The 13,103-nt window shown below is 46.3% G+C and overlaps 1 protein-coding gene across 1 annotated transcript; it reads left to right on the top strand.

The window, feature by feature from the left end:
* The first annotated feature begins 316 nt into the window (after positions 1-316).
* LOC132482425 (diacylglycerol O-acyltransferase 2-like protein 6) lies at positions 317-12,469 on the top strand. Its single transcript, XM_060087737.1, is given in 10 exon segments — positions 317-407; positions 6,308-6,418; positions 6,952-6,999; positions 7,002-7,021; positions 7,390-7,594; positions 9,008-9,182; positions 11,472-11,565; positions 11,567-11,684; positions 12,133-12,182; positions 12,368-12,469. Coding segments are annotated over 10 exon segments (1,014 nt in total).
* Positions 12,470-13,103: the final 634 nt, after the last annotated feature.

The following is a 13,103-nucleotide window of genomic DNA, read 5'->3' as shown; positions in this document are numbered from 1 at the left end:
TTATCAGGGACCCATCCTCACACACACACACACACACACACACACACACACACACACACACACACACACACAGCTAGAACCAGCCTGAGGCAATTGAGCACCTGTGGGGAAAGGATGCGTATTAGAGAGATTAGAAAGTATGATCTAAATCCTGGTGTGTGCATAGGAAGTTGAGGTGGGGAGAGAATAGGGAAGACTGGAGAAAAGGCTAAAACCTCCAGCAGATAAAGGGACTCAGTGATGAGATTAAAGCAAAGCACCTGCAATCAGCTCAGCTTTGGAGGCACCAGCCTTCTTACCACAACAGAACAGCACCATGGCCATGGCCTTCCTCTCCCATCTGGATCTTCAGGAAAGCCTCCAAACACTCTCTGTTTTGCAGTGGATCCCAGGCGATGTCTTTTTAGGTGAGTGAACCCCAGGAGCTGGAGAGCACAAGGGAACAGATGAAGAAAGAGACCAGGAATCTCCAGATGAGGAGGACTCCAAAGAGATCATTTGGTTGGTCCCCTCTCTCTGGGAAAGACTGTGCCTCTCCACCCAGAGAGATGGCTACTGTTGAGTTCATTAGATTTCTCTCCTCCCATCTGAGGGGCATGAAGGCCAGGAGTGAGGCTGCAGGTTTCCTGGTTTAAAGATCACCCCAGCCTTCTCTCAGGACTGCCCCCTGTGAACTAGCTGAAAAGAGTCCTATTCGGGGGCAGGGGCAGAGTTGGTGTTACTGGGTAGATGTAAGGTGGTTTTCCAGTATAAGACTATGATGAGAGAATTATGGAAAATCTGCGGGCTGCGTGAGTGACTCATTAGACAGAATTTTGAGAAAGGGCCAGTTCTACAATGGACTCAGAGAATGACAGTCATCGGTGCTGGGCAAATGGGCTGAGAGCTTGAAGATTTTCTCAGTCAGAAACCAGGGCTTTGTGAGCAGCCAATTACAGGGGCAAGTTTGGAAACTGGACGTGGAGAAATGTCATCCTGAAGGATGGGACAGGTTAGGAGGCTGCCAAGTCCAATCTGTGGGAGGCTATATGACCCTCTAGAGCAGTGGTTCTTTTTTTTTTTTATAAATTTATTAATTTATTTTTGGCTATATGTTGGGTCTTCGTTTCTGTGCGAGGGCTTTCTCTAGTTGCAGCTAGCGGGGGCCCCTCTTCATCGCGGTGCGCAGGCCTCTCACTGTCGCGGCCTCTCTTGTTGTGGAGCACAAGCTCCAGATGCGCAGGCTCAGCAGTTGTGGCTCACGGGCCTAGCTGCTCTGTGGCATATGGGATCTTCCCAGACCAGGGCTCGAACCCGTGTCCCCTGCACTGGCAGGCAGATTCTCAACCACTGCGCCACCAGGGAAGCCCTAGAGCAGTGGTTCTTAACTAGGGACCAATAGACCTAGAATGAGACAGGGAGGGACAACGTTGAATTTGGATGGAAAAAATTACCTGCTTATTTTCACTAACCTCATATTGTAATGATGAATGTAGGCAGCAAACCACAGAAATACCTGTGAATTTGTCGGTAATAGACATCACAGAGATTTACATTTCACATGCCAGTTGTTGCAGTCATCTCAAAAGTTCATTTATGGACTTCCCTGGTGGTGCAGTGGTTGAGAGTCTGCCTGCCGATGCAGGGGACACGGGTTCGTGCCCCGATCCGGGAAGATCCCACGTGCCGCGGAGCGGCTGGGCCTGTGAGCCATGGCCCCTGAGCCTGTGCGTCCGGAGCCTGTGCTCCACAACGGGAGAGGCCGCTGCAGTGAGAGGCCCACGTACGGCTAAAAAAAAAAACAAAAAACACCAGGCTAACATGTTCAGGCTTTATCCTGTCAGCAGTGGGAAAATACTGAAGGCTTCAGAGGAGGCAAACAACGTTATGACTGTGCCTTAAAAATATATCTGTGGCATGGAAAACAGACTGGAGGGGAAGAGACCAGCAGACAAGAATAGACAAAAGGCTGCAGTCCAGACCAGAGGAGATCAAGTTCTGGACCACAGCAGTGGCAGTGGAGATAGAGGCAGGAGGATGAATGGGAGAGATTTTTTTTCGGAAAGGGAGAGAAGTTAAAGATAGCTCCAAAATGTTGAAACTGTGACATTTATCCTGAGGCCTGAAATATGAATAGGAGCTAGCCAGGCAACGAGCTGAGGAAAGAGTCTTCCAGGCAAAAGGGACAATATGCACAGAAGCCCGGAGGCTGGGGAACAGAATGAGTTGAAGAAACTGACAGAAGAACAGTATGGTGGCATGCAGAGAACTAGGGGGTGGCCAGGGGCTCCATCACCAAGGACCTTCAGAACCAAGGTTATGAGACTGGACTGGATCCTAAAAGTCATGGGAAGCCATGTGAGTTGTTGAATTATTGAATTACCATTAACCCCCATAGGTTCTCATATTTATCATTAATTTTGATCCATTAAGTAATCACAGAGCCACAGAAATGTCTCTTTGACAAACCAGCCATGTTCTTGGTTATATGCTATAGAAGGACAGAGATTTGCATTTAGCATGCTGGCTGCATCATGGCTCAAATCGAAGCAGGTAACCTGTTTAGAAGATATTGGCAGTCGGCTTAGAGAGAGAGAATGGTGGCTTGGACCGGATGGTAGCATGGAGGTGGGGAATAGAATAATTTGAAAGATGTTTGGGGGACAGAACTGATAGGAATTAACAATTGACTAAAGGAAAGCAATAATTAGAGCTCAGTGGCGAAGAGTACAGTCTCTGGAGGAAGAGTGTGAGTTCTCAACTCTGGCTCACCCACTAGCTGGCTGCGTGACCTTAAGTGGTTATTTAACTTCTCTGAACCTGGGTTCCCCATTCACAAAATGAGAATGCTTATTGTCCTAATGGGGGCTTTATGAAGATTAAATAAAATACACATGTAAAATACTTAGTTTTACATGATGAGTGTACAGTAAATTTTGGCTATTACTATATGGGGAAAGTGAGCAAGCAAGGTGAATCAGAAATGATTTGAAGAAAGGACCCGCTTAGATTCATATTGGTACCATCTTTAACTTAAGCTAGTAATCATTAGTAATTTGAGGGTGTACAGGTTTAAATTTATTTTTTTTAAGTCAAGAGCAAGGGTGAAAAAGGATATTACATAATGGTAAAAGGGTCAATTCACCAAGAAGACATAACTATCCTAAATGTCTGTGCACCTAGCAATAGAGCTTTAAGATATATGAAGTGAAAACTGACAGAACTGGAAAAAAAATAGACAAATTAACAATTACATTTGAAGACTTCCTTGAAAACCACAAACAACCAAAACTCACCCAAAAGGAAATAGATAACCTGTAACTATTAACTAAATTAAATTTTAATTCTGGAAGGTTATAAACCTTCCAAAACAGAAATCTGCAGACCAGTTAGTTTCAACGGCATATTCTTCCAAACATTTTAAAGATGATATATCACAAATTCTACACAATCTTTTTCAGAAAATAGAAGAGGAAGGAACACTTGCTAACTCATTTATGAGGCCAGACCCTGATACCAAAACCAGACAAAACAGTACAAAAAAGAAAACTACAGACCAATATCCCTCATTAATATAAATGCAAAAATCCTCAAAAAACTAGCAAATCAAACAAATATACCATGACCAAGTGGGCTCTATCCCAGAATGCAAGTGTAAATATTTGAAAATCAATCAATGTAACCTAGCATATTAACCACCTAAGGGAGAAAAAACACACACAATTATATCAATTGATGTAGAAAAAGCATTTGACAAACTTTAATCCATGGTAAAATCTCTCAGCAAACTAGGAGTAGAAGGCAACTTTCTCAACTTGATAAAGAGCATCTGTAAAAAAAAAAAACAAACAAACCTGCAGGTAACATCACACTTAACGGTGAAAGACTGAAAGCTTTCTCCCTAAGATGAGGAGCAAAGCAAGGATGTTCACTCTCACCATTTGTATTCAACATCATACTAAAAGTCCTAGCAAGTGCAATAAAGCAAGAAGAAAAAAAAAAGAAAGAAAAGCATACAGATTGAAAAGTAAGAAATACAACTGTCCTAATTCACAGATGACATGATTACCTGTGTAGAAAATCCCATTAAATTAAATACTTTTAAAATCTACTTAAAAAAATCCCTCTAAGGGTGTGGAGAAAAGGGAACCCTCTTGCACTGTTGGTGGGAATGTAAATTGATACAGCCACTGTGGAGAACAGTATGAAGGTTCCTTAAAAAACTAAAAATAGAGTTACCATATGATCCAGCAATCACATTCCTGGGCATAAATCTGGAGAAAACCATAATTCAAAAAGACACATACACCCCAGTGTTCATTGCAGCACTATTTACAATAGCCAGGACATGGAAGCAATCTAAGTGTCCATCAACAGATTAATGGATAAAGAGGATGTGGCACATATATACAATGGAATATTACTCAGCCATAAAAAGGAATGAAATTGGGTCATTTGTAGAGACGTGGATGAATCTAGAGTCTGTCATACAGAGTGAAGTAAGTCAGAAAGAGAAAGACAAACACCATATGCTAACACATATATATGGAAACTAAAAAAAAAAAAAAAAAAGGTTCTGAAGAACCTAGGGGCAGGACAGGAATAAAGACGCAGACGTAGAGAATGGACTCGAGGATGCGGGGAGTGGGAAGGATAAGCTGGGACGAAGTGAGAGAGTGGCATAGACATATATACACTACCAAATGTAAAATAGATAGCTAGTGGGAAGCAGACACATAGCACAGGGAGATCAGCTCAGTGCTTTGTGACCACCTAGAGGGGTGGGATAGGGAGGGTGGGAGGGAGACGCAAGAGGGAGGGGATCTGAGGATATATGTATATGTATAGCTGATTCACTTTGTTATACAGCAGCAACTAACACACCATTGTAAAGCCAATATACTCCAATAAAGAAGTTGAAAAAAATTAATAATGATTCGTATTTAACTTTATCTGAGTTTTCTTCTGAAGCTTACCCAGCAAATTTACTCTCATCTTTTTTAAAAAAATAAATTTATTTATTTATTTATTTATTTTTGGCTGTGTTGGGTCTTCGTTTCTGTGCAAGGGCTTTCTCTAGTTGCGGCAAGTGGGGGCCACTCTTCATGTGGTGCGCGGGCCTCTCACTGTCGCCGCCTCTCTTGTTGCGGAGCACAGGCTCCAGACGCGCAGGCTCAGCAGTTGTGGCTCACGGGCCTAGCTGCTCTGTGGCATGTGGGATCTTCCCAGACCAGGGCTCGAACCCGTGTCCCCTGCGTTGGCAGGCGGATTCTCAACCACTGCGCCACCAGGGAAGCCCCCTACTCTCATCTTTTATGAGGGTCAGAGGTAGCAAGATTTGTATCCATGGCAATCTTCCCATAAAATTCCTCCCCCTGCTATTTCCTATTTAATTAGTATGCTTACAACAACCACTTCAGCCAGCTCTTGTAAGGGGAATTCAGCCTATCACTAAGGTTTCTTCTACTCCATAACACGACTTTTTTTTTTAATGCCCATTCCATCTTTTTCCTGTTATTTTCATCTAAGCCCAAAATGCGAGAGACAAACCTGCTGGCAGGTAACTCTTGAGTTTCTTCCCCTTCTCTGAAACTTTTATCTACTATGATGTTATCTGGTCAAAGAAGTCATTCCTTTAGCTGGGTATTTTTAAATTCACAATATGTGTGCTGAGCCCCTCTTTCTCATGAATGCAGATTTTAAAATGGAATTCAACTCCCACTGCTGTAAGATGTACCACGTCTGCATTTCACAGCCTGCTGTGACCCTTTCTTTGCTAACAGAGATGATTTTTCCCCCTTCTGAACTTTTGAGACATTTTGAATGGGACAAAATCGAACAAAGTAAAGCAGTTTCTAATATGTGTTTTCTTCTCAGCATCAAACAGCCCGTACACTGCAGGCCGCCCCTCTCCACTGGAATGTGCTGACAGAGCAGTTCCACAAAGGAAGGAGGGTTGAGCTTTCAGAAAGGACTTCCTGAGGTCCCAGAATGGGGATGTAAGCCACCGGCTCAAGATGCTGTTTCCTTCCAATTGCCAAGTAGTGTTGTCCTTTGACCCCAGCTGAGGACCTACTCTGAGAACGTCATGGTTCTGCTGTCCTCAGTTAAGATCTCAGCCATCAAGGGGACCCAGATCCAGGGACTCAGAGGTCCTCCCGGACCACAGCAGAGCTAGGAGGGGGGTAGGGGGTTGGGAGGGATGAGGAGAGAAGAGTCTCACACCGGCCTCGACCTGCTCCTTCACTACAGAGCAGAGATTGGGGTTATGAGAGGTGTATTAAACTTGAAGGGAACTGAAGGACACAAACCCTTTGTGTCCCCTCAGGAGCTATTCCTGTTCTTCTTATACCCTACTTTCTGGTGTTCACTAAGTTTGGGATGCTGTCCGTGCTCGCCTTAGCCTGGCTCACCTATGACTGGAACACCCACAGTCAAGGTAAGAAACAGGGGAAGAGTGGTGGTCCCTGTCGGTACCAAGGATGGAACCACAGGGCTGGGGTGGGGGTGGAAGGAGAGAGTGGGAGAGACAGAGGGAGAAGAGGTGGGGAGAGGAAAGAAGAGGAAAGGGAAAGGAAAGGAGGTCAGGGAGGCGAAGCGAGGGAGAGAGGGAGAGGAGCACAGGAAGGTAGAGGGAAGGGGAGGGAGACAGGAGGGCAAAGCTCAGCAAGTAACAGAGGTCTCTGCCAGGCTGCCCAGGAAGAATTGAGGCTGGTTTCTGGGTGGGTGCTCCCAGCCTCCTGCTATTTCTCTCCCAACTTTCTGACTGCTCCAGAGGAGCAGGGGCTTCCTGTGTCTCCTTGGGGGTTGGATTCAGGGACAGTACCTATAGCTCTGTGCCCAAGATATGGAAATGTGAGAATGAGGCCCCTCTAGTGACCTGAAGATTTTAGGAAGCATCCTCCACCTCTGGGAGAAGTAGAGGGATTGGCAAGCTCTCACCCAGTCTTCCCTTCCCTTCCGTACCTGCAGGTGGTAGGTGTTCAACTTGGGTACGAAACTGGACCCTCTGGAAGTATTTCCAAATTACTTCCCAGTAAAGGTGACTACACTTCCTCTGGGTGCCCTCACTCCCTGTTGCCCAGACTGTCCCTCCCCATTCAGCCCCATGTTTTCAAAGGCTTTGGTGGCCAGCAGTGGACATCAAGGCCCAGAGGCATAATGCAGAGCAGGGACCCAAGATGGATGGGCAGGTGGGGAGACAAATGGATAGCACCTTGCCTCAGAGTGGCAGACCCAGGTCAGCCTCTCTGAGCATCATAACCCCTGGCAATCCTGTGACAGTGAAGACATCCCAGTGAATAGGGATTTGGGGCTCCCCAAGGGAAACACAGGCTACCTACTGGGATCTCAGTCCACATGTCCTCTCTTCCTTCTATCCACTACTCTGATTCAATCTCCCTCTAACAGCTGGTGAAGACTCATGACCTCTGTCCCAAACACAACTATATCATTGCCAACCACCCCCATGGCATTCTCTCTTATGGTGTCTTCATCATCTTTCCCACTGAGGCCACTGGCTTTGCTCGGATTTTCCCAGCCATCACTCCTTATGTAGGGACCTTGGAAGGGATCTTCTGGATCCCAATTGTGCGAGATTATGTAATGTCAGTGGGTGAGTATAAGAAATCATTCCATTCTCTGACCTACCTCAGGGCTCCAACTTCTATAAGCCTTGACAGTCAGTCCAGTTCTCACTCCCTGCTGGAAGAAGACTTAGTAGAAAATGAGTCCAGAACACACTGGGCCAATAACAGGAATATGTGGCCAAGCCTCAGGTTCTGTCCAAGATCTGGGAGGCAGCGTTTGATTAGACAGCAGGATAAGTTATAAGCATTCATAAGAGTTGCCAAGGATCCTTTCAGAAGAGGAAGCAGAAGCCTGGAGTTCAGGATCAAAGCCAAAGTGGAAAGCAGAAAGCAAAAGCCAAATATCAAAACCAAATATAGGGAAAATGAGGCAGGAATGGGACAGCTCAGATGAACTTTGCCTGACTTTTGGGGGATGTCAACTGGCTTCTTTTGGCCAGTCATTTATATAGCAACTCTCATCTCAGGGCGTCTCAAAAACACTTTTAAGTCTTTCATACTAGCTGGTACCCTCCTGGCCCATGACCCTCACCTCCTGAGAACCCCTTTGAACTTGCATAAGACATCAAGGGATAAAGGATAAGCGTCCGTCAGAATCCAGGACAACTTCCCCATGCCAGGCTTCAAGCCGGGGTACTGTGCCAAATGTCCTTCTCTTTGGATGAATATCCATCCTTCTGGACACCAGAAAACAACTGAAGCCAAACATTAAAAGGTAAGATACATTGATACCTGGAGGGGCCAGGTGAGACCACTAGAGTCCCAGAGGATGGTTCTGCTCCCCTCTGAGGTTGGTATGAACCTGGATCTCAAGGACTGTGGCCTGGAGCCAATGTCTGCCATCCCAGGAGAGAGCAGAAGGTGAGCACAGGGCAAAGTTGGGAAGCAGAGGTGAGGAAAGACTCTGTGACTGTTGTAGAGCAGCAAGATGTCATCCTCATTCCATGGTTCATCCACATTTCAATTTGGCTTGGACAGGATCCTGGGTCTGCCTACTCTCCAGAACCCCCAGCCAATGGCTTCCCTTTGCCAGGTTGCTCTAAGGAGGAAGCAGGATGGTGGTGGCTATTCCTCACTACTCCTAGGGAAGAGAACTCTGGAGAGCCTCAATTGCCATCAGCCTTGGGAGAGTGGAAGACAGCTGTGGTTCCTGGGTAGAGAAGGAAGTGATGGGCTTATATACTATAGAGCTAAGAGAAAGTAGGCAGAAGAACTCAATGTAACCCCAACTGTAGTAGCACAGAGCTGCAAGGCAAGCAGCTGACCCTAAGGACCAACCTCAGGGCTAACCCAGGATGTGGAGGTTAAAGACAGAAGAGTGGAAACAAGCACAGTCAGGAGACAGAAGAACTGTCGCCAGCAGGAAGACCCTGGAGGAACCCCTTACCCCGTCCTCAAGCACCAACTTTGTTATACCACTTGACTCTTTGGTTTCACAGGTGTGTGCCCAGTGAGTGAGTTGGCCTTGAAGTATTTGCTGACCAAGAAAGGCTCGGGCAATGCTGTGGCTATTGTGGTGGGTGGAGCTGCTGAAGCCCTCTTGTGCCACCCAGGAGCCTCTACTGTCCTCCTTAAACAGCATAAAGGTTTTGTGAGGTTGGCACTGAAGACAGGGTGGGTCCCTAGGTTCTGATGCCCTATCTTCAGGGTGCCATAGGTCCTCTGTAGCACCTCTCCAGAATGGTGCCCTTCCTTGGAAACCTGTTAGAGGGGGTTCCCTCTTCATTCTGATTGCTTCTCTCTACTCGCTCACACTGTGCCTTAAGGGTGTTTGGGCCTCCAGACACATTCTGGTGGGTACTTTTAAAGCCTGAAGTTGGAGAAAACACAGTAAAAGGCCTTTACCTTCTGACCATTAGCCTGGTAGGCTGGGGGTCTGGGGAAGTGGGGCTTCAGTCTATATCAACCCATGAACTGCGAGGCCCAGAGAACTTACCCAGGGCAAGGAAGGCACTGGGCTTGATGCTGTGGGGATTGCAAAGATGCAAAAGACATGGATACTGCCCCCAAAGAGCATATAATCTGGTTTGAGAAATAGAATGCATTCATTCAGCAGTTACTGAACAGCTACTGTGTGTCAGGCATAGTACTAGGCATTAAGGGTATAAAAATAGATACGACCTGGTACTTGCCTTTAAGGAATGGCAGTCCAATGGAAGACAGACATATTCACATATAATTACAAAATATATCCAGAAGCCAACCACTTAGCATCTCAACTATCGCCCCCTGGTTTACCACCCCATCGTCTCTCCCCTGGATTTTTATGACAGTCTCCTAAGTGCTCTCTCTTCTTCTATCCTTGCCTCCCTCACATCCAAGAGTCTATTCTCAACCGTGGCCAGGATGATCCTATTCAGCGTGAGTCAGATCATGTCACTACTCCAAATGCTCCAGTGGCTCCCATTTCACTCCGAGCAAAACCAAAGTCTTTACAAGGGCCTGCAAGACCCTAAATGATCTTTCCACGTCTCTGATCTCATCAGCCACTGCCCTCCCCCTTGCTCACTCCATTAGAGCTACACTGGCCTCCTTGCTGTCCCTCAAACAAGCCACACACTCCTCCCTTAGGGCCTTTGCTCTAGCTGTCCCCTCTGTCTGGGACATTATTCCTACAAATAACTCTTTGGCTTATTCCTTTACCTTCTCCAGGTCTTTGCTCAAATGTCTCTTCTCAATAAGTCTATCCTGACCATCCTGCTGGATCTTTTTCCCATTGCACTTATCATCTCCTCATATGTCATCAATTTTATTTCTTTACATATATGGTTTTCTATTTGTTCATTATTATTGTTTATTGTCTGTCTTCTCTTAATAAAAGGTAAGCTCCATGAAGACAGAGATTTTTTTTAATCCACTGTGTTCACTGATGTGTCCCCAGGGCTTAAAAAAGTGCTGGCACATAGAAAGAACTCAATACATATTTGTTGAATGAAAGATGTGCCATAATGGACATATGTGTAAAGCACTATGAGAGCACCAACTGATGGAAAGCCTTTCACCCAAAGTAGAAGTTTCATAAGTGGGTGACACCTGAACTGTGAATTGAAATATTAGTAGGCATTACCAGTCAGACCAAAAGGGAGAAGAACTCAGGCATTCAATGAGGGCCAATGATGACATGTCAGGCACTATGCCAGGCCCCTGGGGTTCAAAGATGAATAAGACATAGTTCCCCCTTTGGATTAGCCTGCTGTCTACTGGGAGTCAGCCAGGCAAGGTGATGACTGTAGTACAGAGTTGGGGTAGTGTTAGTGTAGGAAAGAGGTAAGCACTAGATGAGGGAGGTGGGAGTGGAAGGAAATGGAGGGGGTCAAAGAACTGGAGGTGGTTCAAGGGGATGAAATTGGAGCTGAGTAGTGAAGGGTGAAATAGAATTAGCCACGTGAAGACAGAGGGAAGGCATTTATAGCAGAAGGAGCAAGATGTACAAAGGTGCACAGACAAGCAAGAACGTAGCACACTTAGTATGGCTAGGCAGATTCTGACGAAGGGCTGAGGAGAGGGGAAGCTAGCCAGGTAGGCAAGGCTAGAGCACAAAGGCCTTGCTAAGCAGCGTGGCACAAAGTGAGGAGCTCTGGAAGAGTTTTAAAGAGAAGAGTGACATGTCCAGATACACAGTCTAGGACGATCACTCTGGATGCTGGGTACAATAAGGGCTATTAGATTTCCTGAGATTACTTTCCTCCCATCACAAGACAAGGTGCAGCAACTCCCCTCAAAGGGTTCACTTGTGGGAGGTGGGTGTGGAGCATAGCAAGAATGAGACACAAGGCTGGAGATGCTTGGGTGCTTGGACTCTTGTCCTATAATGGGGAGATTGTAGAGGTTTCCTACCTTGGAGAGGGTTTCACTGCGGGGAGCTTCCTGGGAGAACTCACACTCCTGCCCCTCTCTTTGCAGATCATACCTTGTCCCCTCCTATTCCTTTGGAGAGAATGAGGTTCACAATCAAGAGACCTTCCCTGAGGGCACGTGGCTAAGGTTCTTCCAAATAAACCTTGCAGGACAGAATCAAAAAAACCCTGAGACTAAGTTTCTGTACCTTCCTCGGCCGGGGCCTCACTCGAGGATCCTGGGGCTTCTTGCCTTTCAATCGGCCCATTACCACTGTTGGTAAGTTTTCCAGCATCTTTGGACCACTCAGGTCCTTGATTCCCCCCACCCAGGTCATCCCTCAAGTCTCAGGGGACCCGGCACACAGCTGGGACAGGCAATGAGAATTCCAGTGGCTGTGGTTGAGGGCAGGGTGGGGAGGACAACTAAACAGATCAGAGTTGTGGCCATTCACTGGAGGGACACAGTTCAGCAGCTGCCATGAGGGCATCATTATTCACATACATTCCTTCAGCACTCTCTGAGTTTACTCTCATTCTCTTAAGCATGCACGAGATTAGGTATTTGGAGAACATGGGACAGGATGGGGTTGGAGCAGAGGGAAAGAACAAAGGAAGGGGAGGGGACCCAGATACTGAGTTTCAGTATGTGGCTCCCTCTGAGGAATAGGTAATTTGAGTTGGGTGGGGGGAAAGGTCTGATGCTTGTCTCTCCTCCTTTCCCACAGTTGGGGAGCCCCTGCCAATTCCCAAGATTAAGAAGCCAAACAAAAAGACGGTCAGCTTGGTGCTCTGTGACCACCTAGAGGGGTGGGATAGGGAGGGTGGGAGGGAGGGAGACGCAAGAGGGAAGAGCTATGGGAACATATGTATATGTATAACTGATTCACTTTGTTATAAAGCAGAAACTAACACGCCATTGTAAAGCAATTATACTCCAATAAAGATGTTAAAAAAAAAAAGACGGTGGACAAGTACCATGCACTCTACATCAGCGCCCTTTGCAAGCTGTTTGACAAAGTACAGTATGGCATCCCTGAGACCCAGGAGCTGACAATCATATAACATGAGCTGGATTTCCCCATTATCGAACCCCCAAAGGCATTAAGGAATCCAAGTAGAGCCACATGGAAAGAAGAATCTGGACAGAGGGGGAGATCTCAGGCTTGAGTGAGGAGGCCAACCAAGCCAGAAAGTACTTAAAGAGTCCAGCTTAGAGGAAGGAACCAGAGGGATGGGGAAGAGTGGGCAACAACCCAGTTTAGTAAGCAGAGTCTTGTGAGTCCACAGATCTTTTTTGCCCCCTGACTCCAGCCAACTCTGATCAGAGGAATGAGAAGTTAAAGAACACCATGCCCTTTCCTCCTGAGCCTTATTGACACCATCACTATTTAGGTTGAAGCTTAGAAGCCTTGTTGAGAACAAGGATGGTTTGTTTTCTCCTAGGCCCTTGGCCCTTTCCTTACAATTTGGAGGCCACCACAAGGTAAACCAGGGACCTGAGCTATGCTTTCCTGATCCAAAGCAGACACGATTCCCTCAGCTGTGATACAGTTCTACACTGGCAAAAACTTTACTAAAAATAATTACGCCATTTCTTCTATAAAAAATAAAGCTCTAGATATATAAAACAGGATATGACTATTTCCTAATTACTGTGTGGTTCACTACTGGGCTTCCCTGAAACCTAGCCAGAAAG

The sequence above is a fragment of the Mesoplodon densirostris genome, chromosome X (assembly GCF_025265405.1).
Source record: "Mesoplodon densirostris isolate mMesDen1 chromosome X, mMesDen1 primary haplotype, whole genome shotgun sequence".
NCBI lineage: Eukaryota > Metazoa > Chordata > Mammalia > Artiodactyla > Ziphiidae > Mesoplodon > Mesoplodon densirostris.
This window is presented reverse-complemented; position numbering and strand designations above follow the sequence as displayed.